General features: G+C 38.5%; 1 protein-coding gene across 1 annotated transcript; it reads left to right on the forward strand.

Annotated features, from left to right (window-relative positions):
* The first annotated feature begins 1,014 nt into the window (after nt 1–1,014).
* LOC120217102 (protein virilizer homolog) lies at nt 1,015–26,220 on the forward strand. Its single transcript, XM_039214308.1, has 28 exons — nt 1,015–1,334; nt 1,549–1,637; nt 2,799–2,922; nt 3,409–4,068; nt 4,201–4,569; nt 4,666–4,770; nt 4,874–5,056; nt 5,789–5,930; nt 6,018–6,199; nt 6,316–6,401; nt 6,496–6,544; nt 6,693–6,759; nt 6,857–7,338; nt 7,415–7,514; nt 19,319–19,452; nt 19,985–20,052; nt 20,143–20,359; nt 20,729–20,944; nt 21,102–21,257; nt 21,348–21,401; nt 21,488–21,705; nt 21,824–21,893; nt 22,012–22,340; nt 22,949–23,135; nt 23,210–24,523; nt 24,641–25,438; nt 25,532–25,603; nt 25,981–26,220. The coding sequence occupies exons 1-28, from the start codon at nt 1,260–1,262 to the stop codon at nt 25,999–26,001; spliced, it is 6,567 nt and encodes a 2,188-aa protein (XP_039070239.1). The 5' UTR covers nt 1,015–1,259; the 3' UTR covers nt 26,002–26,220.

Consider the following 26,220-nt stretch of genomic DNA (forward strand, 5'->3'; position numbering starts at 1 on the left):
AGTAGTTTATTCTTGAAACTTAAATTCGCAACACTGTGAAGTTAGTATTTGTCTTTGTTTTTTGGTTGAAGTAATGCAATTCATTCAAGTTTCAATTTCCAGAAGAAGAGTAGTTTTTGAAACTTAAATTCGCAATGCGAAAATGAAAATCGCAACGCGAAAATGAAAATCGCAACGCGAAACTAAATTTGCGTTGCAATTTTCATTTTCGTGTTGCGAATTTAAGTTTCAAAAACTATTCTTCTGCAAATTGAAACTTGAATGAATTGCATTTCTTCAACAAAAAGACAAAACAAAGACAAATACTAACTTCACAAGGTTAAAGACTAAACAGTTTAGCAGTATTGGCAGCAACCGAATGAATTTACTAAGCAATCTAAGTGAAATGGTTAATCTATATATTGAAATTACCAGTAAATTTATCATCAATATAAGAAAAATCTAATAATAATACAAAAATTTCAAAATAAAAATAAGAGATTAAAAAAACTAACCCTCGGTGATAGATTTTCCATTTCTGATCATGAATGGTTGTGAGGGTTACTATGAGAGATGGAGATAGACGGATTTCGTTGGAGATGGGGACGGATTATGTCGGTGATGGGGACGGATGTTGCCGTAGAGAGTGAGAGATGGAGATGAGACTGAGTTGTGATTTAGGGTTTTAGGTTATGATTTGCGATAATACTCTTTACATTTGTGTTGAGAAATTAATATTGCGAAATTAATATTGCGAAAATAAACGCGCTTTGACTTCTGTGTTGCGAATTTGACTTCTGTGTTACGATTTACAAATTCGCGTTGCGAATTTGGAAATTGAGTTGCGAAATTGGAGTTCGCGTTGCGAATTTGTTGGTCATTTTCGCAAATCCAAAAAAATTGATTAAAATCGTATATTATAAGGTATTTTCGGTCACTGAAGTTATTTTCTCTTTATATTATCATCTAACCGTGTCTACAAATAATTCAATAAATTTAAAGTTAAAAGGACCAAATTAGAAACAAAGTTAAAATTTTGAAGTTTCGAGTAAAACCTTTTCTTACTCCTCCTTCCCTCTCATATTCAAGGTCTGGTTCGGCCACGAAACAAAAACTGAACCCCCTTTCAACTAGAACCCAACACTCTTTAACCGGCGGCGGGGTTTTAGAAATCAAATCCCAAACCCTAATCAATCCCAAATCCAGAAATTTTTCTTCAAGTTTTCATGTCCCCTCATTAATCGACCCGAAGATCGATAAACTAAGACCCCCAAGCCAAAATGGGTCGACCCGAGCCTTGCGTTCTGTTTTCTCAGACTTTCGTCCACACTCACTTGGACGAATACGTCGACGAGGTAAGTCTTTTTCTCAGTGTGGGTTCTTTCTCTACTTTTGGGCTTTGTATGGATCGGGTTAGCGAGGAATAATTAAATAGTAAATTATTTGTGGTGATTCAGGATTTTATCGGAAGTGTTTTGGTTTATTGATTGAGGGGTATTGTATTTTCTTGGAAAAATGATTTATGGGTTTCGGTTTGTGTTTTGATTTTATTGTCTCGTTTTTTCTCAGGTGTTGTTTGCTGAACCAGTTGTTATAACTGCGTGTGAGTTCCTAGAACAGAATGCGTCCTCGGCTTCTCAAGCTGTATCGCTTGTTGGGTATGTTGAGCTAGTGAGCTTTCTACAGTTTCTGGGGTTATTTTTCTCTTGAGAATTTATTTGCATGATAATAGTGGTGCTATCATTTTGTTCTACGCACATAACTTATGGGCCATTAGAAGCTGGGAAGTATGGATAAAATTGGCTTACCCGTCCATGAAATATAATATGTTGTTTTGTTGGTATGATGTAGTTAAGTCGTTGAGATTTGAATTTGGCACCAGTGTTACGTTTAGTTGTAGGGAAATCACAGGAAGATAATAGGACTAGTAAGGAGAGTTTAATTAGGAGGGGCTTGTTCCTCCTTAGTCCTTAGGTGTGAACCAAAATAAATTTAAGGAAAAGAACTGTTGAATGATAAATTGATTGATTTGTTGTAATATGTTTAGATGACGCTTCACTTTCTTCTATTCATTTATTGATTACCGGTTCTTCATTTTTCTGCTTTTGTCCAATTTTTCTCTAGAGTGACAATGTTTTTCTCTCTCCCTTTCTTCATTTCCTGGCAATCTCTTCTTTAACCTTACCATCCTATCAAAAGCGCCTTAAAAATCAAATCCCAATTCTGCCAAAATCCCCGCTAAGGAAAGGCAAGAATAAAGCTGGCATACCTTTCATCCACCTTTCGTGCTTCTCTTATGAAATTGAAAGTTATGATCATCTACCTTTATCATACCTAAAAGCAACCTCTCTCTTATACACTTGGGAGTTAGGATCAAACTCGACTAATTCACCTCAAGCAATCATGGGTTCTTCAATAAGTGAGGAAGTTGAGTTCTCTTTTTCCTGCTTTATCATGTTCTAGATTGAGTGCTTTCAAACCCATGCATCATACCAGAGACAATTTCATCGAGTCAAGCTAGGAGTGTGGAGGTTGAATCTGTTAAATGATAATTCAAAATCTGCAACGTTGTTGATTATAAACAATAATGGGTGCATCACAGCTATGTTATTTTGTATATAGTTTCATTAGTATGAGGTGTTGTTGTATTAATGCAAATTTCATCATGTGTTCCAATGTTCGGGTTAGTGGCAAGGTATTAGAAAAGATATACATTATTTTAAGCTATGCAATTTCATAATTTTGTCTATGAGGCTTCTAAATTATTGGAATATTGAGGTTTGGGGTTTTGGAAATCTTTATCTATGCAATTTGTACAGGGCCACTTCACCCCCTTCATTTGCTTTGGAGGTGTTTGTTCAGAGTGAGGGAGAGACAAGATTTAGGCGCCTCTGTCAGCCTTTTTTATATTCCCATTCTTCATCAAATGTGCTCGAAGTTGAGGTGATTCTACAATTTCGTGCCTTTGGGATTTGAATTCTAAATTTCACTTTTTTTGGTTTATGTTGTGTCACTTTTGTTGTGGTTTATATAAGCCTACTTTTGTATCTATATGTATGCTTTTATGCACGTCTATAGGTTTATTGGTGCATGATAAAATGTTTAATAAAGAACGAATTATTAATTTTTTCTGGCATTTTCTAGCATCAACAATTTGATTTATACAAAATGCATTTAAACAGTTTGTTGAGTGCAAAGAACATTCTAGCAACTTTAGTATAAAATAGCGATCCTTGTAATATTCCTTGCATATGGTTAATCCTGGATATTTTCAGTTCCATTAATTGTCTCATCTCCTATTTGTAATAATATCTCATTTATTTAAAAATATTTCATGCTTCCTAGCTGTCCATTGCGGTGTGCCTCTATATTGTGGAAGCTATATGCAAACATCCAATTTGTTTAAAATTGTACTGTGATTTTCTGCAGGCAGTTGTAACCAATCATCTGGTTGTAAGAGGTAGCTACCGGAGTTTAAGCTTGGTCATATATGGAAATACAGCAGAGGATTTGGGGCAGTTCAACATTGAATTTGATGATAACTCTCTAACCAATCTTGTTAGCTCTGCTGACGGAAAGCTTGAAGACCTACCTCTTCCATTACGCTCATTTAATCGGACATTTGAGGAATCTTTATCCTCATTAAATGTTCTATCTTTACCAGCAGTCACACCGGACTTATCAGTAGAGGTTAAGCAATTACTACAGCTAATGTTGAAAATTTTGGACTTGCCAAACCTTGGTTATGCGGTGCATAAAATTCTTCGTGCTGTTGCATCAGCCGCTGCCTTACTTATAACCTTTGACTTAGATTCTAATGCAATTGATCAAAAGCATCTTACATCAGGAAGAAAAAAAGATTTTAAGGAATTGGACCATGGTACAAGTGAGGCCAGAAAGGAGCTACTTGATCTCTTTGGGGCTCTTCAATGTAAATCCATGAATGAATCCTCTGAATCATCGACAGAATGTATCTTTATAGAGCCTGATGCTGATTTTGCTTCTTCCAAACAGTTGGTGGAAATGTTATCACCATTCTTCCATTTCAATAAAAGCTCCTCTAGTTTTGGGCATCCCCAACTCTCAGAGGTAATTGGATAGACGCTGTTTTACTTGTTATTTATATTATTTATACGCATTCCTTTTTGAACCAAAGATATAAACTTACTCGGTACAAAATGAAAGCTCATCCATTTTTTATATGCTTATCTTGATTGACAGAGTGAAAATGTCATCTTGGGGTTGAACGTGGCTCTTTTCTTGTGCTCTAGTAAGGAGAGCTGCTTTCACTTTGTCAACTGTGGGGGAATGGATCAGCTTGCATATCTTTTTGATCACCAGACGCAGAAATCTACTGCCATTACATTGTTGCTACTTGGAGTTATTGAGCAAGCTACTCGACATTCCGTCGGATGTGAAGGATTTCTTGGGTGGTGGCCTCGTGAGGATGATAATATCCCTTCTGGCATTAGTGATGGTTACAGTCACTTGTTAAAGTTGTTACTACAAGAACCACGACATGATGTTGCGTCTCTAGCAACTTGTATCCTTCATCGACTTAGGTTCTATGAAGTTATTTCAAGATATGAGGTATGCCATCTGAAGTTGGTTGTGCATTTTTTCTTGTGCAGTTTTATATCTGAGACAATATTAATATTCCTTGCTTGTAATTTTATTCTTTACCAGTGTGAAATCTTATCGATACTTGGTGGCCTTTCTGCTACTGCTAAAGGGACAAGTGTTCCATCAAATAAGCTCAGAGGTGTTGGATCACTACTTAAAAAACTTCTGGTCAGTTGTCAATTCAACTGGATTAATTTACCTGTTGTTTTTTAAATATGCTGTGGTTACTCTAAATGTACTCCTGTCATGTTTGTTCACAACGTTAATGCAGCATTTGGTAATTTCACATGGCCCAGTTGAAGATCCATCTCCAGTGGCCCATGCAACCAGACATTTTATTCTTGGTCAAGCTGACGGATTAGTATCATATAAAGTAACCAGTGGGTTGATTGCTTCATCAAATTGTTGCTTTTTCGATTGGGAAATTGACTTGCATTTGCTTGCTCTTCTTAAGGCACGCTACTCTTTTAGCTCTTATTAATTTTTTTAATGTTCCATACTTTAACTTGTTGCTTTTGCAATTTGATTTCATCTTATCGCAGATATCTGTTTTGATAATTTTTTGTCTATCTTTTAAAAGTTTTTTGATTAAAGGGTTAAATACAACTTTCACACAATCTGTGTAGTTGCATAATTATTTTATTTCTTTAGGATAGACTTGGTACAAAAGATGAAGTGGGTACTAAAGGTTAGATAGTGGACGATTGTATCTCATCTTATGCTGGTTTTTGCAAGATGAAAAGTAGAATTTGATAATCTATTATTGTATACCATGTATTGTGCTGATATGATTACAGTTAAATAATGGAGAGAGAACACTAAAACTCAAGTAAATTGATAAATCACTATATTGGTAACCTCTAACTACAAGGACACTGTCCCTTGGAGCAACAAAAACATCTTTGTTGATGAAGGACCAGTGACATTACCTATTAGTCAAGGAAGAGGGTAAATTTTGTCTATTATTTGGTATTGGATCCCTCTTGGTATTCTAAATCTCTTTTCTTCTTCTCATTTCTAGTTATTGCGATGATGTATGAAGTGCCTATAATTGTTAGTTTTAGAGGGTTAATGCAACCCTTCAAGTAATTTATTATTTTCTGTATTCGTTTTGGATGAGGTGGGGGCATGTGAGGAAATAATTGTGGTTCTATTATTAATCTTGAAATTGTCTCATTTGAAGCAGGATAGAGGATTTCTTCCTTTATCAGCTGCACTGCTGTCAACAACTATTTTGCATTCTGAAGATGAAGATGTTCTCGACATTTCTTTAGAGATTGTGTCATCCATGGGATCCTTAATTCTCTCTCTTTTGTTTTGTCACTCAGGTTGAGTTAGTTACTCTGCATGCAAAATGGCTTTGTGTTATTAAGGAAATGATGGTTGTGAATGATGCTATGTTACTTCTGTTTCAGGGTTGGTTTTCCTCCTACATCAGCCTGATCTTACTGCTACACTAATTCATGCTCTGAAGGGTGTTGATACTATGAATAAGGAAGATTGTGTTCCTCTTCGGTATGCATCTGTTTTAATATCTAAAGGATTTACATGCAGTCCGCAAGAAGTTGGAATTATTGTTGAGACACATTTGAGGGTGGTTAGTTCCTTTTCTTGGTTGATAAGAATTGTTGATAATCTTTTACCCTTTTTCATTTATATTTTCACTACCAACTTGTGACTATGCATGTCTTATTTTTTAATATTTTATTGTAGGTTAATGCCATAGATCGTTTGCTTTCTGCAAGTCCGCAGTCTGAGGAATTTTTATGGGTATTGTGGGAGCTGTGTGGTCTCGCTAGGTGAATTACTTGATCCATTTCTTTAACCTTGGGCTTGAACTACACCATGGGTGGTTCTGATTGAAATTTTTTCTTTTTAATATATATTTGGCAGGTCCAATTGTGGACGTGAAGCTTTATTGGCCCTGAGTTTCTTTCCTGAGGTACTGAAAAGTAATCTCTATGCTAATATTCTACGTTGTACAGAGACTTGGTTTCTGCTTGATACCTATGTTTTACTATTAACAGATCAAGGTAGACTAACCTTCATTTATTCATTTTAATGCGATTATGTTTCCCCTTCTTTGTCAGCTGTTTTCAGTTCTGATTGAAGCTTTGCATTCAGTCAAGGAATCAGAACCTGCCATCAAGAATAGTGGTACTATTTATTTTGTGGTTAGGTTAAACTAGTTGAAAGTTTTCTTGTTGACTTGAATAATGCATCGCCTTATATTTGCAACATACTGGATATGCAGGCGCTTCACCTCTTAATCTTGCGATTTTACACTCAGCTGCTGAGATTGTTGAGGTCATTGTTACTGATTCAACTGCAACATCTATGTCCTTTTGGATTGGACATGCCATGGAACTTCATAAAGCTTTACATTCTTCTTCCCCTGGGTCCAATAGGAAAGATGCTCCTACTCGGCTGTTGGAGTGGATTGATGCTGGTTTAGTTTACCACAAAAATGGAGCTATTGGTCTTCTAAGATATGCTGCCGTGTTGGCTTCTGGAGGAGACGCTCACCTTACCTCAACCAACATTCTAGTCTCTGATTTAACAGATGTTGTTGATAATATTGTTGGAGAATCATCTAATGCTTCCGACATTAATGTCATGGAGAATCTTGGAAGCATTATCTCTGTGAAGTCCTTTGATGGTGTTAACCTCCGCGACTCTTCTATAGCCCAGCTGACAACTGCATTTCGAATTTTGGCATTCATTTCAGAGAATCCAGTATGCAAGGTTTAACTTTGATTTCTATTTTAAAACTCAATTGATTCGACTCATTATTTGTAGATCTTCATTGTAGACTGTTGCTGCTGCCTTGTATGATGAAGGTGTCATTACGATTATTTATGTGGTTCTTGTCAATTGTAGCTACATGCTTGAGAGGTCGTCAAACAGTTATGGTAAGTTGTTGCTAGTCTGATTTAATTATATTGCACCTATGGGTGAGCAATTTTTGGTTACAACAGAGTTACTCAAATTAACTGAAGCAGTCTGGTTAAAACAGTTCTATTGTTTAGTTAAGTTCTGAATTAGGCTCAGTTAATTTTGGTAACTGGGTCAGTTTTGGTGTTTTAGTTTTTATTCGGTTAATTTTTTTTTGATAAGAAACAAGGCCTTGTTAAAACCCCCTTCATAACTGCCGCTGTACAAAAGTACCTTGGCGGACATTGAAAGGAGTAAAATAGTGTCTAAAATATTATTCCAAAAAGAAATTACAGCTCATACAACAGCAGGCTATTACAAACATCACCCACCAACTTAACCTCAACCCTCCCAACAAACACATCATCCAAACAAAAATTACTAAACAATTACCCTAACCCAGCTTAGCCAGACCGTCAGCCTCCCAATTCACAACCCTTTTTACAAACCTTATCATAACACTATGCTCCAATCCAATACTGACAATTTCCTTAACTAGCTGTGAAAACACGGTAGGACACACTTTCAGAGTATTAATCCATTTCACTGCAATTGCAGAATCAGTCTCTATAATTAACCGACCCTTATCACACCACTTTGATTCCACAAACAAAGCTAAACCAGCTTGAATAGCCTTCAACTCAGCTAACATAGGCGGACTTGGACCAGTAGATGCCGAAAATGAACCCAATAGCTTGCTCTCTTCATTTCTAAGGATTTTACCAATTCCACTGCTTTTCCAATCACTTCTCACTGCCCCATCCACATTAATTTTGAAGAAACACGGGGTTAGGGGACTCCACGAGACCGATGAGAGATTTATCTTCATGGACAGATTACTTGAATCAACCAACTTCGGGTCACCAACATGGCAATCCAAGAGAATTGGAAAATTAGGAAATTTCGTCCAAAACCACGCAGCCACTCTATATCTAGAAATAAAAAACAAATGTTTAAGATCAAGACTTCCATTCTCGAAAACCACTTGATTTCGACACTTCCATACTGACCACAAGACAACTCGCAGAATAAAATTCCAAATAATAGACTTTGGAGTTAGGCTTCCCCAAGAAGATAAAGAAGACATTAGGATACTCTGGAAGGACCGTGGATAAGTTCCACAACCTTAAGGAACTCACCCATTAGCCCCACGCAATAGAACAAGAAAAAAATAGGCGAGAAACCGTCTCTTGATGCAAACCACAAAGAGGGCATAAAATGTTCTCTATCCCACTAACACCATGCTTGATTAGTTCATATTTAATAGCCATTTTTTTATGCAAAACCTGTCACAAACGCCTCCACTCTTGGGGTAGCATAACCGATCCAAACCAACTTCGACCAAATCGGATCCCCAACAGGCCCTCTTGATAGTAATTTAACGCATGATTTTACCGAATAAACGCCCTCCCCATTTCCTGTCCATAAACATTGATCATTCGCATCATTCCGAATACTAGCATTACTTAATAACGACAAAAGCTCTACCCACTGCTCTAATTCCCAGTCCAATAAATTCCTTCGTAACTGAATATCCCAGCACCAACCCCCTTTATTAAAAAAACCAAACTCGAAGGTTTTTCCTTCTTTATTAACAGAAAGTGAAAACAACCTCGGAAACTTCAATCTAAGTGGGACATTGCAAATCCACTTTTCAAACCAAAACAAAAAAATATTCCCCTTTCTGACTCATAATTGAAAATGATTCCGAAAACAGTGACCAAAAGCATCATTCGCCCATCAATTATTAACAACTCCCCTCCAAATCCAAGATGACTTATAGGGTACCACATTATCCATCAACATTGATCTATTATCCAAATTATAGTTGCAGCACACCAAATTCTTCCACCAAGACTCCTTTTCCGTAACAAACTTCCATGCCCACTTCCCCAGGAGAGCCAACCCAGACCCCCTTGAACTTTAGGTTTACACACAGTCTGCTAATTCACCCAATGGATATGATTTTTCTGAGATGACCCCCCATAAGAAGTTTGCCAGAATAGAATTCAGTTTCCTCATAACCTTATTCGGAATTCTAAACAATGGCATAAAATAAATTGGCAAAGCGATTAAAATCGACTTCACCAACACAACCCTCCCTTCAAGAGAAAGAGTATTTTATTAATATACTGAGGTGCTCTTTTCCTCCCTCAATTAGTTGCCATCCTGAGTCAACTATGAGGGAGGTTCCTAACGAGACCTCCTATTCTTATCAAAAAAAAAAAAGAGGAAGAGTATTTGCTTTCCAACCTGTCAATTTCTGGCAACATCTCTGGATTATTGGTTCCCACAAAATAACCAAATTCTTCGTCGAACCAAGGAGAAGTCCAAGATACTCCGTTGGAAAGATTCCATCCGAACATCTAATCGAATCTACCCACTTTGATACATGATTCATCAACATTAATACCGAAAATTCTGCTCTTAGACAAATTTAGTTGAATCCCCGAACACAATTAAAAAATAGTCAATACTCTTTTCACATTCTTCAGCTGCCTTTCCGAAGCACCACAAAAAATTAATAGATCATCGACAAATTGCAAATGAGACAACGGGAATGCCCTTTTCGGACTGCCGATCTGAAACCCACTGAAAAGGCCCATCTTAACCACCTTAGATAACATCAAACTTAACATCTCACCCACTAAATTAAACAACAGAGGTGATAACGAACACCCTTGGCTTTTTTAGTCGGAGAGCTGTTAACCAAGATCGAAATTGAAGCTGAAGATAAACATTGTAAAATCCAAGAAAGCCACCGCTGCCCAAACCTCATATATTCCATAACCTTCAACAAGATTAACCAATCTATTGAATCGTAAGCTCTTCTGAAATTCACTTTAAAAGCAACACCTTCCAACCCTTTTTTCCTCCAAAAAACAATCCTCTCATTTGCTATAAAGGAGCAGTCAAGAATCTTTCTACCTGGTACAAATGCAAATTGAGCAGGACCTATAAGAGCATTGATACAAGTTCTCAATCTTCTTGAACGAACCTTCGACAAAATTTTGTAAAGACCACCAACGAGACTAATAGGCCGATAATCTTCCAAACACTCCGGATTCAATTTCTTGGGGATCAATGATATAAATGAATGATTCATTCCTTTCTCCCACCTCTTCTTTGAATAAAAACCGGAGAAAAATATTAGGATCTCATCTTTCAAAATTAGCCAAAATCTCTTAAAAAACCATATTTAGTCCATCTGGTCCAGGCGTCTTGTTGCTATTCGAGGATGCAATCCCAAATTTCCTCTTTAGCAAAATTCCTTTCCACCATAGAACTTTGCGCTTTCGATAATCTGGCAAACTCAATTTCCACTTTATCACTCCCACAGTTGGCTTCCTATTATAGGCCTCCTTGAAAAAATTGAAAACACTAGACTTAATCTTATCTGGGTCAGAGACCCATTCGCCATTAACTTTAAGGACCTTCAGGGCGTTTACCCTCCCCTATTCGATGCACACTGATGAAAATATCTGGAATTTCGATCCCCATCTTAAATCCACTTCTCACGTGACTTTTGGAACCAAATTAATTCCTCTTTTTTTATAGAAATCCCACAATTCCTTCTTTGCCTTCACAATAGCATCCCACGATATTGAATTTAACCCATGTTGTATATCTGCCTCCATGTTAAAAATAGACTTCTCTAGCTCTAAAATCCTTCCCGGCATCAAGAGATGTCTATTATTAGTCCAACTTCTAATTACTCTCTTCGATTCATTCAACATGTTTGCAATTCCTCTTCTCCTCTTATCTTTTTTCATCTCTTCCAATGCTGATTTCGTCATTTCCTAAAAACCCTATTCTTCCATCAGATAGTTAAAAAGCCTGAACGGTTTCAGACCCCAATTAACCGCAGTCCTTTCTAGTAGTATCTCATTATGACCTGATAACGATTTTGGGAGAAGAATCTAAACAACATCTGGTTAAATGCTCAAGAATCTGGAATTCACTAAAAACCGGTTGAGGGGGAATCCTTATTGTTGATCCACGTAAAATTCCCTCCAGATAAGGGAAGATCTGTTAACTTAGCCTGAAAAACAAAATCTCCTAACAATCTCATTGAATGTATGTTTTATGATTTCCCTTGCTTCTCCCTCGAGGACAAATATGAGTTAAAGTCTCCCCTACACATAAAGAACATTCCATCTGTTCTAAGAAAATTAGAAGTTCCTCAAAAAAGCTCTCCTTTTCTGATTCAACTGCAAGACCGTACACATTAACAAAACATCATTCCTCTTCATTATCCTTAATTTTGCCCTTCACTGTTATGAATCTTCTGAACAAAAAAAAAACTGTTGCTCCATCTCGAACCAATTTCCATCCCAAAGACTAACAACCTTCTGTTGCTCCTTCTGAAGGGGATGAGACCAAGCCATTTTAATTTTCTTCCACCCAACTTCCTTAATAATGCCTGATTCATAGATCCCAATTTTGTCTCCTGCAAAAACAAAACAACTGGCTTCCTCCTTAAAATCAAACTCCTCATTGCTCTTATCTTCTCTTTTCTCCCCAGGCCCCTGATATTCCAGGATACACATGAAAAACTTGACATTAAAATGGTTCATACACCTCCTGAGAAGATGGGAACTCAATTCTCAACTTCCACAACCTTGTTTTTTCCCAAATCTTCAAATTTCCTTGCAAACGCTTTTTTCCCACCCCAAAATGATATACCCATCAATTTACCTCCCAGGTGGCATTTAATTCCTCATCAACTTCTTGAATCTGCACCGAGTTGTCACCTGCCTCCGATCTGCATCTATCTTTTTTTCCCCTGACCTGCGGTAGACTCTTTTGAACAACCTCTTCTTGACCCTTCCATCCACTTCACTTCTTACCGAAGTATTAACCAATTTAACATATTATATTTTTATAAGTTATAACTCTTCCAAGATAATGCTTAACATGCAAATAGTCATCTATAGCCTATAAATAAGCTCTCCATGTTGTAAGCTTATGATGTCATGCCCACCAGATAAATTCCAACGAAAATTGTCTAGGAAAAGTAAAATAATGTAGGAATTTAAGCTCAAAACTTTGGATTAATTTTAGTTAATTTTGTTAACCAACCAAATTAATTGATGCAATTCTTGTTGTGTTAGCGATTAATTCATAAAACTCAGTCAATAAAATGTATAACTTCAGTTAATATGGCTTTTGAAATTTTCGCATGAATTAATTGATTGCTCACCTTAATTGCAGCTTATAAACGGAAACTGATGTTTATGATTTTTATAGTTAAAAGTTAATATGAACACACTAGGATTGTATTATAGGTTCAATCAACATTATCTAATAATAAGGGCCGAGTTGGGTAAAAACTCTTTGATAATGCTTTACTATTTCGGAAGATTTTTGGGCTTACTACATGTGTCAAACCTCTCTCTCTTTCTCGCTTTCAAGTACACCTGAAGCTTTAAAAGATCTTGATAGGATCAAAGTTGATTGGGCTATGTCACAGCATGCTTTTGTCCGTATGTTATCATTATCTATGTCATGTATTATGAATTGCTTGTTTTTTTTTTTTTTTTTGATAGAAAGGCCCCATTAAAATCCTCCTTCAATCCCTCCATGTTATGAGAGTAACATGAAGGAACAACGAAGGAGGAAAAGAGAGCCAAGAAAACTTTTATTCATAATAACCAGATTACAAGCTTGAACAAACTCCTACACTTCAACGGAAGAACATAAACTTAACACAGACATTCAACAAACAGGGAGGAACAATCCTGTTAAACAACCACACTATAACCAAAATCACCCTCCCATCTTTAGCAAGTTTATCAGCTTCCCAGTTTGCCGCCCTTGAAGTATGCCTAAACATAATATCCTTTCCAATCAAAGTGAAATTATATCCTTCACAAGGATAGATGCAAAATGAGGGGTTAAACCCGATTCTGAATCCACTTCCGAGGTTAGACGATCTGATTCCAAGATAACTCTTTGATTTGCGACAAAATCCAACTCCTCCATAAGCCAATCCCTCTTTTAATAGCCAACAGTTCAGCCAAAATAGGAGGACCACCCCCTACGCTTCAGAAAACCACTGAAGCAATTGACCCTACTATCTCGAAACAGACCACCAATACCTCCTTTTCCCACCCCGAAACCATCGCTCCATCAACATTTAACTTTAGGAACCCCTCCGGTGGAGGAACCCAGCAAGCAGGTTGAGAGCAAACGTTCTTGATCTACCATCGAGTCAGCAATTTTCAAGTCACTACTAGAGAATCTAGAGAATACCCGCATCCTTGAAATGAGCACTGAACCAGGAAGCCACTCTGAATCTAACAATGAAAGATAATCTGACCAAATCCAGCTTGCCTTCTGAAAGATAATCTCATTTCTACACTTCCATACTGACCATCACTGCCCTAAATGAATCTCCAAATCAAAGAGTTAGTCATTAAATCGTCCCACAAAATTAGAAATTCCATTGTACACACTTGGAGTCACCAATGACACATCCCACATTTCAAGAAGGAGGACCACAGACCCCACACAACCCTACAATGCAGAAACAATTGAGAAACTGATACACCTCCCTACACACAGAACACAACGTTGGTCAACAATCTCTGCAACACCTCTTAACTAACTCCTCTTTAACCGGTACTCTATGTTGTACTAGCTGCCATAGAAATCAATTGCATCCACTGTTCTACTTCCCAATCAGCCAAATTCCTTCTCATTTGGATGTCCCACACCCAACCCGAAGCATTCTGTTCCCTAAACTCTTTCACTTACCCGATTTATTAATTGAGAGAACATAAAGTCTAGGAAACAATGATTTGAGGGGAACATCACCCAACCATACATCATTCCAAAACTGCACATCTTCCCCTTTCCCCCCTTCCGCAATCGCATATTCCTTTTAAGACATTCTCCAAAATCATCACTATTGAAAAAGTTTTTCACCACACTTTCAAATCCAAATCCAGATGCACGAGCTGGCACCGAATTCTCCAAAATAATAGATTTGGGATCCAAATTGTAGGCGGCACAAACTTTCTTCCACCAAGAATTCTTTCAGAAGTAAACTCCAAACCCATTTTCCTAATAAAGCTCGGTTCAAAAGTGCTAGATTAGGGACCCTAGCCCCCCATAAATCTTGGTTTAGAGATCGACTTCCAATTGACCCAATGGATTTTCTTCTTATCAATCGTATCCCCCCAGAAATGAAGCCATAATAGAGTTAAGTTTGAGTATCACCGTAGCTGGGATTCTGAACATAGACATAAAATAGACCGGAAGAGAGCATAGTACCGATTTGACCAAAACCACTCTTCCCGCTACCGATAGAGAATTAGCTATCCAACCAGTCAATTTAGCGTTAAATCTCGCCACTATCGGATCCCACATAGCAGTCGAATTCCTCTTGTACCCCAGAGGCAGACCTAAATATTCAGATGGAAGATATCCAACCGAGCAGCCAATAACTTCAGCCCAATTAGTTAGCTCCCCTTCTTCAACATGATTCCAAAAATCCTGCTTTTACCTAGATTTAACTTCAGCCCCACCAGAAGTTCATAAATCAGTAACACTCTTCTAATATTCCTCAACTCACGAATGGAACCTTTGCTGAAAATTATAAGATCATCCGCAAATTGAAGGTGTGACAACTTGAATGCTCGGTCCTGCAGTCCTAACTCGAACCCCGAAAACAATCCCATATCTACTGCTTTAGATAACAGTAAATGCAACAATTCCGTAGCCAAATTGAAAAGCATAGGTGAAAGTGAACAGCCCTGTCTTAAACCTCTGGCTATATGAAATTTCTCCGTTGGCGATCCATTTAACAAGACCGAAATCTCAGCAGTTGAAATGCACTGGAACATCCACGACCTCCACTTTTCTCCAAACCCCATTTTACTCATAATCTGAATCAAAATTTTCCAATCTACCGAATCATAAGCTCTCATAAATCCACCTTGAAAACTACTCCCTTCAGCCCTCTTCCTCCAAAAATCAATACTCTCATTTGCAATGAAAGAGCAATCCAAGATATTCCTCCCCGGAATAAAAGCGAATTGGGACTGACTTATAATATCGTTGAGATACAAACTCAATCTTCTAGCTAAGACCTTAGAGATGACTTTATAAAGCCCTCCCACTAGGCTAATTGGCCTAACTCTTCCAATCCCTCCGGATTTGCCTTCTTTGGAATAAGAGAAATGAAGGAGAAGTTAACCTCCGGCTCCCAAACCTTTCCCACGTAGAAATCCCTAAAAAACCTCATCATATCATCCTTCAAATTAGGCCAGAACTTCTTAAAAAATCCTAGGTTTAGACCATCCGGACCCGGAGCTTTGTTGATATCTGAATGAGAAATAGCTTCCCAAACTTCCTCTTCAGAAAAAGGCTTCTCCAAGGCTAAACGCTGACCTTCGGACAACTTGAGAAAATCCAGATTTAATTCCTCTGCCTCCAGGGTGTTTGTTTGATTACAACCCCTTGAAAAACTCCACCACTGAAGCTTTTACTGACCTTGGGTCTTCAACAATTTCACCATCAACTTTGATAGCTTTTATGTAGTTTATCCTCCCTCTAATTGCTGCACTCTGATGGAAAAACCTTGTGTTCTTATCTCCCTCCAATCTCCATTTCAATCTAGACTTTTGCATCCAAATTGATTCTTCCTTTTTTTGTAACTCCCATAATTCTCTCTTTGCTTCAACAATAGAATTCATTGACACCAAAGAAGACCCTTGTTGCAATTTTAATTCCATATCCTGTATCTCAGTCTCCAAGGTTCTGATTCTGCTTGGTAATTGGAGAAAACCCTTACCAGCCCAATTTATTGCAACATCCTTCACCCGGCTAAGAGTTTTGGAAATGGGTCTCGAGTTTTCCTGTGTACCCCGATTGAACAGTTCTTTTGTCAACAGTTCACTAAACCCTTCCTCCTCCAACATATAATTAAACAATCTAAACGGCTTGGCCCCAATTGCACTCCCTATTCTCCAGCAGAATGATATTGTGATCAGAAATGGACCTAGGCTGCAGATTTGATTGATCATTGGGAATTGCGAGAAAAAACTATGATCAACTAAAAACCGATCCAATCTCTCAAAGGTGGGAACTTCCCTGTTATTACACCACGTGAACTGACCTCCCACTAAGGGTAAATCGATTAGATTGCCTTAGATACAAAATCTCGAAAAATATTCATCAACGTCAAATTCACATCACCACCCCTTTTCTCTTCCTTCGTCAAAAAGGCATTAAAATCCCCACCTAAACAAACTGGGCAGTCCACCTGTTCCAGAAAGGAGAGTAATTCCCTGAAAAATGGCTCTTTATCAGCCTCCACACTTGGACCATAAACATTTATGAAAAACAATGGTTTGTCATACCATCCAACCAACCCTTTAACGCCACAAATCTAGTTCGGATGACCGTATCCTTCACCACAAATACCTTCTGATTCCACATTGTTATTAGGCCACCAGCAGAACCTACAGCAGGCACAACTGCCCACCCATTAAGGATTTTGCCTCCCATTTTCCTACCTAACATAGTGCTAACAATTCCAATTTGGATTCTTGCAAAAATAAGATAGTTGGTTTTTTCTCCTCTACAAATCTCCTAATGGCACGTGCTTTAACCTTCCTACCCAGACCCCTAACATTCCAACACTAATGGACCATTCTACCATCAAAAGCATTTTATGACCATACCCCTAAACCAACTACCACCCTCAATTATCTCTATCCTTCACCAAAGGGACAACTTTGGTCAGGAATTCCTTTTCTCCGCCTTTAAACTTTACCCCCAATAAATTGGCTACTGTCCAGCACTCCATTGCTTCTGTCCTCCTCTGATTCTTTTCTCCTGCTCCAATACCATCATCCATACCATCACAACTTTTGGCAGCCCTCCTCCTAGCATAAACTTTATTCTGATATCCTCTCTCGACATTATTACCCGATACACTCCCCCCCAAAGGTCTTCGCATTGATAGCGGCACAACCCCATTCTGCATACCATATCCAACTGTGTATCTGAAATTGAAGGCTCAGACTTCTTACCATTCTTCTTTGGTGATGAACTAAACTGTCAGGCCCAAATACTTCCCTCCTTCCCATGTTGTAAATAAGCCCATCCTCTTGAACAACTTTATCTTTCCCCGAGGAGTCTCCTTGCAAGCTGGCCACCTTTTTACCCCATCAGAAAAAGTCCCTGACACAGTCTGCTTGCTGCAACCTTCTCCTAGTACTGTCCCCTCGATACAAAGGTCAACCTTTGAACTTTCCTCGGCTTCAGCGCAATTTTTCAAACTCCCCTCGTTCATTGGTCCACCTCCCTTTGAAGAATCTCGGACCCACTCTTCAACCCTGCTTCTAGAGTCTGACATCTGCTGAGAATTAACCTGCCCTTGCAGACCACCTCGATTCTCCCCTTTGCTCCCCTCGGACGAATCCCTCTCCCAAGGAATCACTGTTCCTCCTTGAGAACCATCTTCATCGACCTTTCATCATCTTCCCCTTCCTCAAGCTCAGGGAAGAAATCATCACTGCTTTCTACCTTAATCTTGATAGTAAAGGACCTTCCAAGTGTATTAAAATGACATATGGAGGGATGTCAAACGGACTTTCAACTCTTAATAACATCTGAGCCACCCTGCAGTCGACTCTTTGAGCTGTCTGTTCTTGAATCTTCACTAATTTGCCCCATCTCGATGCCAAACTAGTAAAAAAGAAACTGACCAGCAGTTTAATGGAACGCCCGTCATGGATACTGAGCAGTAAGGTAATGGAACACCCTTCTCTTCGATCACCGGCTCCAACCTTTCAAACCAAAAGGACAAAACTTCCCATTTATCTTCTATAGCTGCTTCCTTCTCCTCCACCGACCGGAAAACTACCAAACATGCATTTCTCGCATAACCCCATCTAACTACCTTAACATTGATTCCCTCTGTTCTCAATGCCCTTTGCACAAACTCAACCTCAAATATCCTTTAACGATGCCTGTTAATGAAGTCCTCAGCCATGCTCTTTCCTCCAAAGGAATGAAGAAATCCATGTCGTTCTTCTCCTCTCTCCTGTCCCCAAGGTTTCTGGATTGCTGACCCTCATCTTTTTTCACACCTACTACCGTATCCTTATATGTTCTGCCATCCTGGAACCTGTTCATCATCTCCTTCTTCCTGGCCTCAACCACTCGGCTAGCTGCATGTGGCCTTTTCGTAACCTCGACACCTGCACCTCCAGCCTCCACTACTCTATTGCGATTCACGTTCCTCGGACCACTACTCCTCCTATATTTCGCAAAAGATACTAATATCCTCCTCCCATCAACAAGGGCGTTGTTCATCTTCTCCTTCGCAGCAATCAAATCCTCCTTACTCGCAAAATGCACAAAAGCAAACGTCTTGTTCTTGTAGTTGGGTCTGCTATTAACAAACGGTATAAAAACTTTAATCACCTTACCAAAACGGCTAAAACGATCCCACAATACCCTCCTATGCACTCGCCTACTAAGATTATCAACGAAAGCAACCCACGATCCTCCTACAGCTCCTAAAGCAGACATTTTGGATAATATCTCTAACTTAATTGTTCAGATCATCCAAAGTAGGCTGAAACTGTTTAGCTCATCAAAGGGAAACTGAAACCTTTGGACTCCTTAGACTATGAATTGCTTGTTGACCTTGTTAAAATTATGTTGTTTATATTTCTGCCATGTCTCTGTACTGTGTGGTTCGAGACTAAAAGATTTTTTTATCATCCTTGATTTATGACATCATTTTATATTTCTTTAACAGTTTATCTTGTTGATGAGGGCACCGAATGCAATTCTACATCTGATTTATTACTGGAACGCAACCGTGAACAGAGTTTAGTTGATCTTTTGATTCCTTCGCTTGTATTGCTGATCACACTTTTGCAGAGATTACAGGTTTGTTGCTTATTAGTTATACTGTGTCCTTATGAATCAACTTTTTGATTTGATAAGGAAGCTAAATTTCTTCCTACAAAAATCATCATGAGGCATTTTGTGGGTTTATGGGGAGATTGAAGATGTTTTGTACCGACATTGTTTAGTTTGAATAGTTTCTAGTGAAGGAGGATAGAGTTGATGCTTTCAGCCAGTTTTGCAAAAGATTGCTATATTTATGTTGTTTTAGCGTTAACTCTTCCTTCTAATTGAGAAAAGACTTGGGGCATTAGTTGTGAAGTTCATGAAATACCAATGCTCCTAAGATCTGACTCTTTGCACCCAGTTAATGGTTTACTTATATTTGCGCATTGTAAACTTGTCAATTTGTATCACCTTCCAAATTTGAGAATTAAGTTGTCTTATCCTCTACATATAGGAAACAAAGGAACATTTAATGGTTTACTGCATTTTTCGTGCTCCGTTAACCTTTTTATCAGTTTACACCATCTTCCAAATTTGAGAATTGAGTTGTCTTATCCTCTACATATAGGAAGCTAAAGAACAACACAAGAATACAAAACTGATGAATGCATTGTTACGATTGCATCGAGAAGTAAGGTAATTAATATTTCACTGTCCCCAATATGAACATTTTTCATACCATGCTCATTTCTGGAGATAGGCACTAAGCATATTGCTGTCTTGCAGTCCAAAGCTTGCAGCTTGTGCAGCTGATTTGTCCTCTCCCTATCCTGCTTCTGCACTTGGTTTTGAAGCGGTCTGCCATCTTGCTGTGTCAGCTCTTGCTTATTGGCCTGTATATGGTTGGAGTCCTGGCCTCTTCAATACAATTCTTGCCAGTGTTCAAACTACTTCGTCACTGGCCTTGGGTCCGAAAGAGATCTGCAGTTTACTTTGTCTTTTGGTATTTCAGTTTTCCTTTTCTTTAATGCTAGTAGCAACCTGGTATCCTTATTCATATCAAGAAATATTTACGTAGTTAATGTTTTCTTGTTGCATATATCTTACCTACAATGGTAATTATTAAGGAACTTGTTTTGTTTCATCAGGATTGCTTGTTTTCCTTTACCTTTTGTTTTTCTATATGACAATCTGGAAAACAATGAATCCCAAATTCACATCCTGTACTTACACTGTTTGCTTCTTTTTCCAATAGCATTTATTTTATTTGAAATGGAAGACCCTTCTCTCAACTTAGGACATGTTATTGCTCAAATGGGGATTTCCTTTAATTGCAGCATTAACCAGTTTCTTTTGCCTTTTATATTGCAAGAATGATTTATTTCCTGAAGAAAGTGTCTGGTGTTGGAAGAATGGGATGCCGTTGTTGAGTGCCCTTAGGTCATTGGCTATAGGGACTCTATTGGGACCTCATAAGGAGAGACAGGTTGATTGGTATCTAGAGTGTGGTCACCTTGAGAAGTTGTTCAACCAATTGACACCACAGCTTGACAAAATTGCCCAGATTATCCAACATTACGCCATAACTGTGTGTGCTCTTTCATCTACATGCTACTTTAGTTTTCTTATCATCTGAAATCTCTGGGTTTGCAGGAATGTAGAAAGGGTGGCGGCAGGCTAGCTATATTATTTTGATAAACTTGCTTTGTATCATCTCCTTCTATTAATATATTACTTTTAAGCAGGCATTGGTAGTCATACAAGACATGCTTCGAGTTTTTATAATTCGCATTGCTTGCCAAAAGGCTGAACAGGCTTCTAAACTTCTGCGGCCTATATTATCATGGATACATGATCACACTTCTGACTTATCTTCTTTATCAGACATGGATGCTTTTAAGGTGATAACTGTTAATATTTTTGCCCAAATTTTCAATTTTGTGGTTGTTTAGACTGGTATGCTAAATGGTTTCCATTTTTCCCCTCTCCAGGTTTATAGATTCCTTGATTTTCTCTCCGGCTTACTGGAACATCCGTATGCCAAGGTTTTACAGTCTATGGATTCCTTACCCCCTGCCCCTCTTCCCCTACATTTTGCAGTTTATTTTACTCATGCTGCTTTCTGCATCAGGTGCTGTTGCTTGGTGAGGGTTTTCCTCAAATACTAACAAGAGTTCTGGAGAGTTGTTTTGATGTTACTGATTCAGATCAGAGGCAGGTTTCAGATTGTAGAGATTCTACTAAATATGGGTTTGCTTTGATTAGTTTGTGCATCCCTGTTTTTCAGTCTATCTCACTACTATTAGTTCTCAAACATTTCCACAGTATGATGAGAGACATGATATGTGAGTTGGTTACTTGCTTTGACATTCTCTCCCTCTCTCCTTGATGATTGATTTGGAATGCAATTGCACATGATGTTTACTGCTTAATGATGTTTTCACTTACGTTCATTGTTGTGTACTAGGCACAAATTTGGAAGTTTGAGCTCCAAAGATTGTTCGGTATTTATTAATCTACTATTGAAGTTTTGCAAGGTAACTGGAAGACATAAAAATATTTAGATAGACTTATCATTTTCTTATGGAGAACAAGAAACGGGATAGGTTCACAATATAGCTAATCTTGTAATTGAAATGCCATTTTGTTTCTCAGGTCCTACCAGTCGGAAGAGAATTAGTGTCTTGCCTTACAGCTTTTAAAGACATGGGTTCTTGCTCTGAAGGGCGCAGTGCATTGCTGTCTGCTTTGCTATATAGCAGCAGTTCTACTCACGAGGAACTTGAATCAGAGAGAGGAAATGAAAAGAATGTAAATTTTCATTTTCTTAATGAATCTGAATGGAGAAAGTCTCCCCCCTTGCTATGTTGCTGGATAAAGTTATTAAGATCGATTGATTCAAAAGATTATTTATCACCTTATACACTTGAAGCTGCTGATGCGTTGTCTTTAGGTACTTTGGGCTTTAGCATGAGTGGGAATAGGTGAGATGCGCACATCTATCACCAATCTCTTTCATAATATTGCTGCACTTCTATTCTTCCAGTAGATTAGAAGATACTGCTTAATATTTTTTGTTGGCAGGACTTATCTTCTCATTGTTATAGACCATAATAACATAATCTTATGCTCAAGTATGTTTTTGAGGAAGATGGTATGTATTTGTTTTCAAGAATAGTGGTTTCCTTTTATTTTCATAGAAAATAGAGAACTCTTGCAAAAAATCTTTTTGCGATTAAAAGAGACGAGTTTTAGAAAGTTCAGCTCCAGTTATGACAGAAAATTGAGAATGATTCAAACATGTTTCACTATTTTCTATAGAGAAAGCAAAACACTGTATTCTTTCTCATCAAATGCTTGTAGTGGGATTGGAAAAAAGGAACAAGGCATTTTTGGAACCAAAACAAGGAAAGCTGAAATCATTTCGAAGCCCAAATGCAACCTAGCTTTCTCTTGTTATATGCACAAAGGCTTTGTAATATGTTAATCTTGATTCATGCTTGGTTCCTGTAATGTCTCCACATTAGTTTCTTTGCTCATCTGTGCATTGGAAGACTATTTGTGGCTAACTTATGGTGTGCTCTTGTAATAGTTTGAACATGAATGCTGTTGTAGCATTGAAATTCCTTTTTGGGCTTCCTGATGATATGGCCGAGGTAGGTGGCTTTCCTGAAGACAACATAAAATATATCCAGGAATTTTCTTCTCTGTTAAGCTCAAGAATTGCTAATGATGATGAATATCAAACTTCATCCGATATGCATATCACCATGTGTCAGGTATAACTAAGTGTAATTGCATCCTTGTTTCCCTGATTTGTTTATCCAACTTTTAACTTATCATTGATGTACAGGTTTTGGAATCTGTGAAATCATTGTTGTTATTGTTCCAAAATTCAACTGCTACTGTTAAAGTGGATGGTACCAGCCTCTATGAAAGTATTTCTTTTCCTCAAAACAATGTTCAAGTCCTTTTAGGAATTCATCACTTTGGACTAGGACTCAACGAAAAGGCTGATGACAGCCTTTACTTGGGAGGATTTGAAGATAAGTTTTCATGGGAATTGCCTGAAACATTACCTGGAAGATTGTTGCAGACAGCTCTTCCTACAAGAAGGAAACTGCAACCAGCTGACAGCTCAAATAGGAGTGGGAGAGGAGACAACTCAGTGGCTGAGATAACAAATCCAGCTGCTTTTCAACGGGGACTGGGTCCAACTACAGCCTCTTCTGGTCCTACTCGAAGGGATAGCTTTCGACAGAGGAAACCTAATACTAGCAGGCCTCCATCTATGCATGTGGATGATTATGTTGCGAGAGAAAGGAGCGTTGATGGTGTTGCTAATTCTAATGTAATAGCTGTTCAGCGAGTAGGATCTTCTGGAGGGAGACCACCTTCTATTCATGTGGATGAATTTATGGCTAGACAGAGGGAGCGTCAAAATCCTGTTGCATCAGGGGCAGAGACCGCAGCACAATCTAAGAATTCAGCTCCTATAAATGGCCCAGATAATGAAAAAGTAAACAAGTCTAAGCAGCTGAAATCTGATCTGGATGACGATCTTCAAGGAATTGATATAGTGTTTGATGGTGAGGAATCTGAAACTGATGATAAATTACCCTTTCCCCAGCCAGATGATAATCTGCAGCAGCCTGCTCCTGTAATCTTTAAGCAAAGTTCACCACAGTCTGTTGTTGAAGAGACTGAAAGTGATGTTAATGGAAATAGTCAATTTTCTCACTTGGGTGCACCTTTAGCATCTAATGCCGATGAGAATGCCCAGAGTGAGTTTTCTTCAAGGATGTCAGTTTCACGCGCTGAAATGTTTTTAACTCGAGAACCTAGTGTTTCTTCAGATAAGAAATATTTTGAGCAATCTGATGAGTCGAAGAATGCTGGTTCATTTAAGAACTCTAGCGGGTTTGATTCTGCAGCTGGGGCAAATAGTTCAGGCTTCTCTGCCCCAGTTTATAGTAATGCACCTGCAATATCAGTGCAGTTGCCTGCAGATTCAAGGATATCTCCACAAAATTTCTATCCGAAGAGCAATGCACAGTATGGTAGTAATATTTCTGTGGCTTCTGGATCTCGAGGATTATATGAGCAGAAAGTTCTGCCAAATCTACCACCTTTACCTCAAATTCCGCCTCCACCAACAATTTTGCCAGTAAGTTCTCTAACTAGTAGTGATCCTTTATAAGTTTCCAGCCTGACATTTTCTGTTCACCTCTTTCAGTTGATTGTAGCCCGCACATTTTAAATTTTCAAACTTTCTTTCTTGCAGGTTCAATCCGATTATTTGTCTTCAGTTAGTGTCACTCCTCTGATGCAATCTTCTCTTCCCATGTCAGATTCTAAGTTTATGAGAACCTCTATGCCTTCACCCAGTGGAACTACTAGGCCTCCACCACTTCCTTCAACACCTCCTCCATTTGCATCTAGCCCATATAATTTAGCTTCCTTAAATACTTCCCAACCAGCACTCTACAACCAGTCTGGAATGGGGAAAACTGAACTTCCTCAGGGCTCTGTTGGACCTAGCATTGATGCTCGACTTCCTACTTCAGCTGCTGGCTTGGCTTCTTATCCATCTCCACCATTGATGCAATCATTAGGTTTTAATAGGCCTCCTTCAATCCCTGTTACACCTTATGTAAACTCTCCTGGAATGCAGCAGGGTGAGAACCACCCTCCTAGCATCTTGCAGAACCCCTCAATACCCCAGTCATCTATTCAGTCAATGCATTCTCTTGCTCAATTGCAGAAGCTTCAACGTCCGTTGCAGCCAACTCAACATCTCCGGCCATCCATGCATTCACCACAGCAGTTGGAGCAAGGAGTGTCTTCACAAACCCCTGTTCAGATGCAAATGCAGTCATTACAGATGCTGCAACAAGCTCATGTTACTCCTGTTAATCCTTATTATCAACCTCCACAGCCTGAGTTTTCAGCAGCACAACACCAGCTGCAAGTTGAGCTTGCGCAACAACAAGCTCCACCGCAAGCTGGTGGTATTTCAAATCAGCAGCAAGATTCTGGATTGTCCTTACATGAGTACTTCCAGTCTCCTGAAGCCATTGAGGTACATATCGTGCAAGTATAACCCCATGAAGAGGGAATGCATCTTCTTGATATTTCTCTATAATAATTTTATCTTTGCTCTTCCCGAATGCAGTCTTTGTTAAGGGATCGAGAAAAACTTTGCCAGCTATTGGAGCAGCACCCAAAGTTAATGCAGATGCTTCAGGTTTGTCTCTAATCAGATTTCATAGTTGAGTAACACTGATGGACACGCAGGAAGCCAAGTTTCTATTTCTTAACTTGCTCTATCCAGGGCCTTTCCTCTTGTTAATATCATGTAGCCTGCAGACATGTCAAAGCTACATTGATGCTCATATACATTACTTCAGATGCGAGTGTTGGATACATCCGACATGAGTTCTCTCAAACTTTTCCATGTATTTCGAGGGTTCTTGGATGTTCATATTGCTATTCTCATATCTGCATATCTTAGGGACGAGTACCTCTAGAAGAAACGAAGTCGGAATAACATAGCTATGACATGCCTAAATATTACTTGGCCATAATATTCTAAACGATGCTGCTTCTCATGTTCTGTTACAGGAAAAATTAGGTCAGCTGTAACATGACATGTGGCTGTAAGGATGCTTCTTTCTGATGCAACATGATTTGGATTTGTAATCATTGATCCGAGTTTACCAATTACAAATCTCAAGCATCAGCTCCTGGTCGCTGTTCTTCAAATGCATTTGTCTGTTTAAGCCTGTTATTTTGTCAGTTGGACCATATGTACATTCTTTTCCGTTTATGATCACAATTTGCATATTTTTTTAATTGTTTTAC

This window comes from Hibiscus syriacus, unplaced genomic scaffold, assembly GCF_006381635.1.
Source record: "Hibiscus syriacus cultivar Baekdansim isolate YM2019G1 unplaced genomic scaffold, ASM638163v2 tig00110183_pilon, whole genome shotgun sequence".
Lineage (NCBI taxonomy): Eukaryota > Viridiplantae > Streptophyta > Magnoliopsida > Malvales > Malvaceae > Hibiscus > Hibiscus syriacus.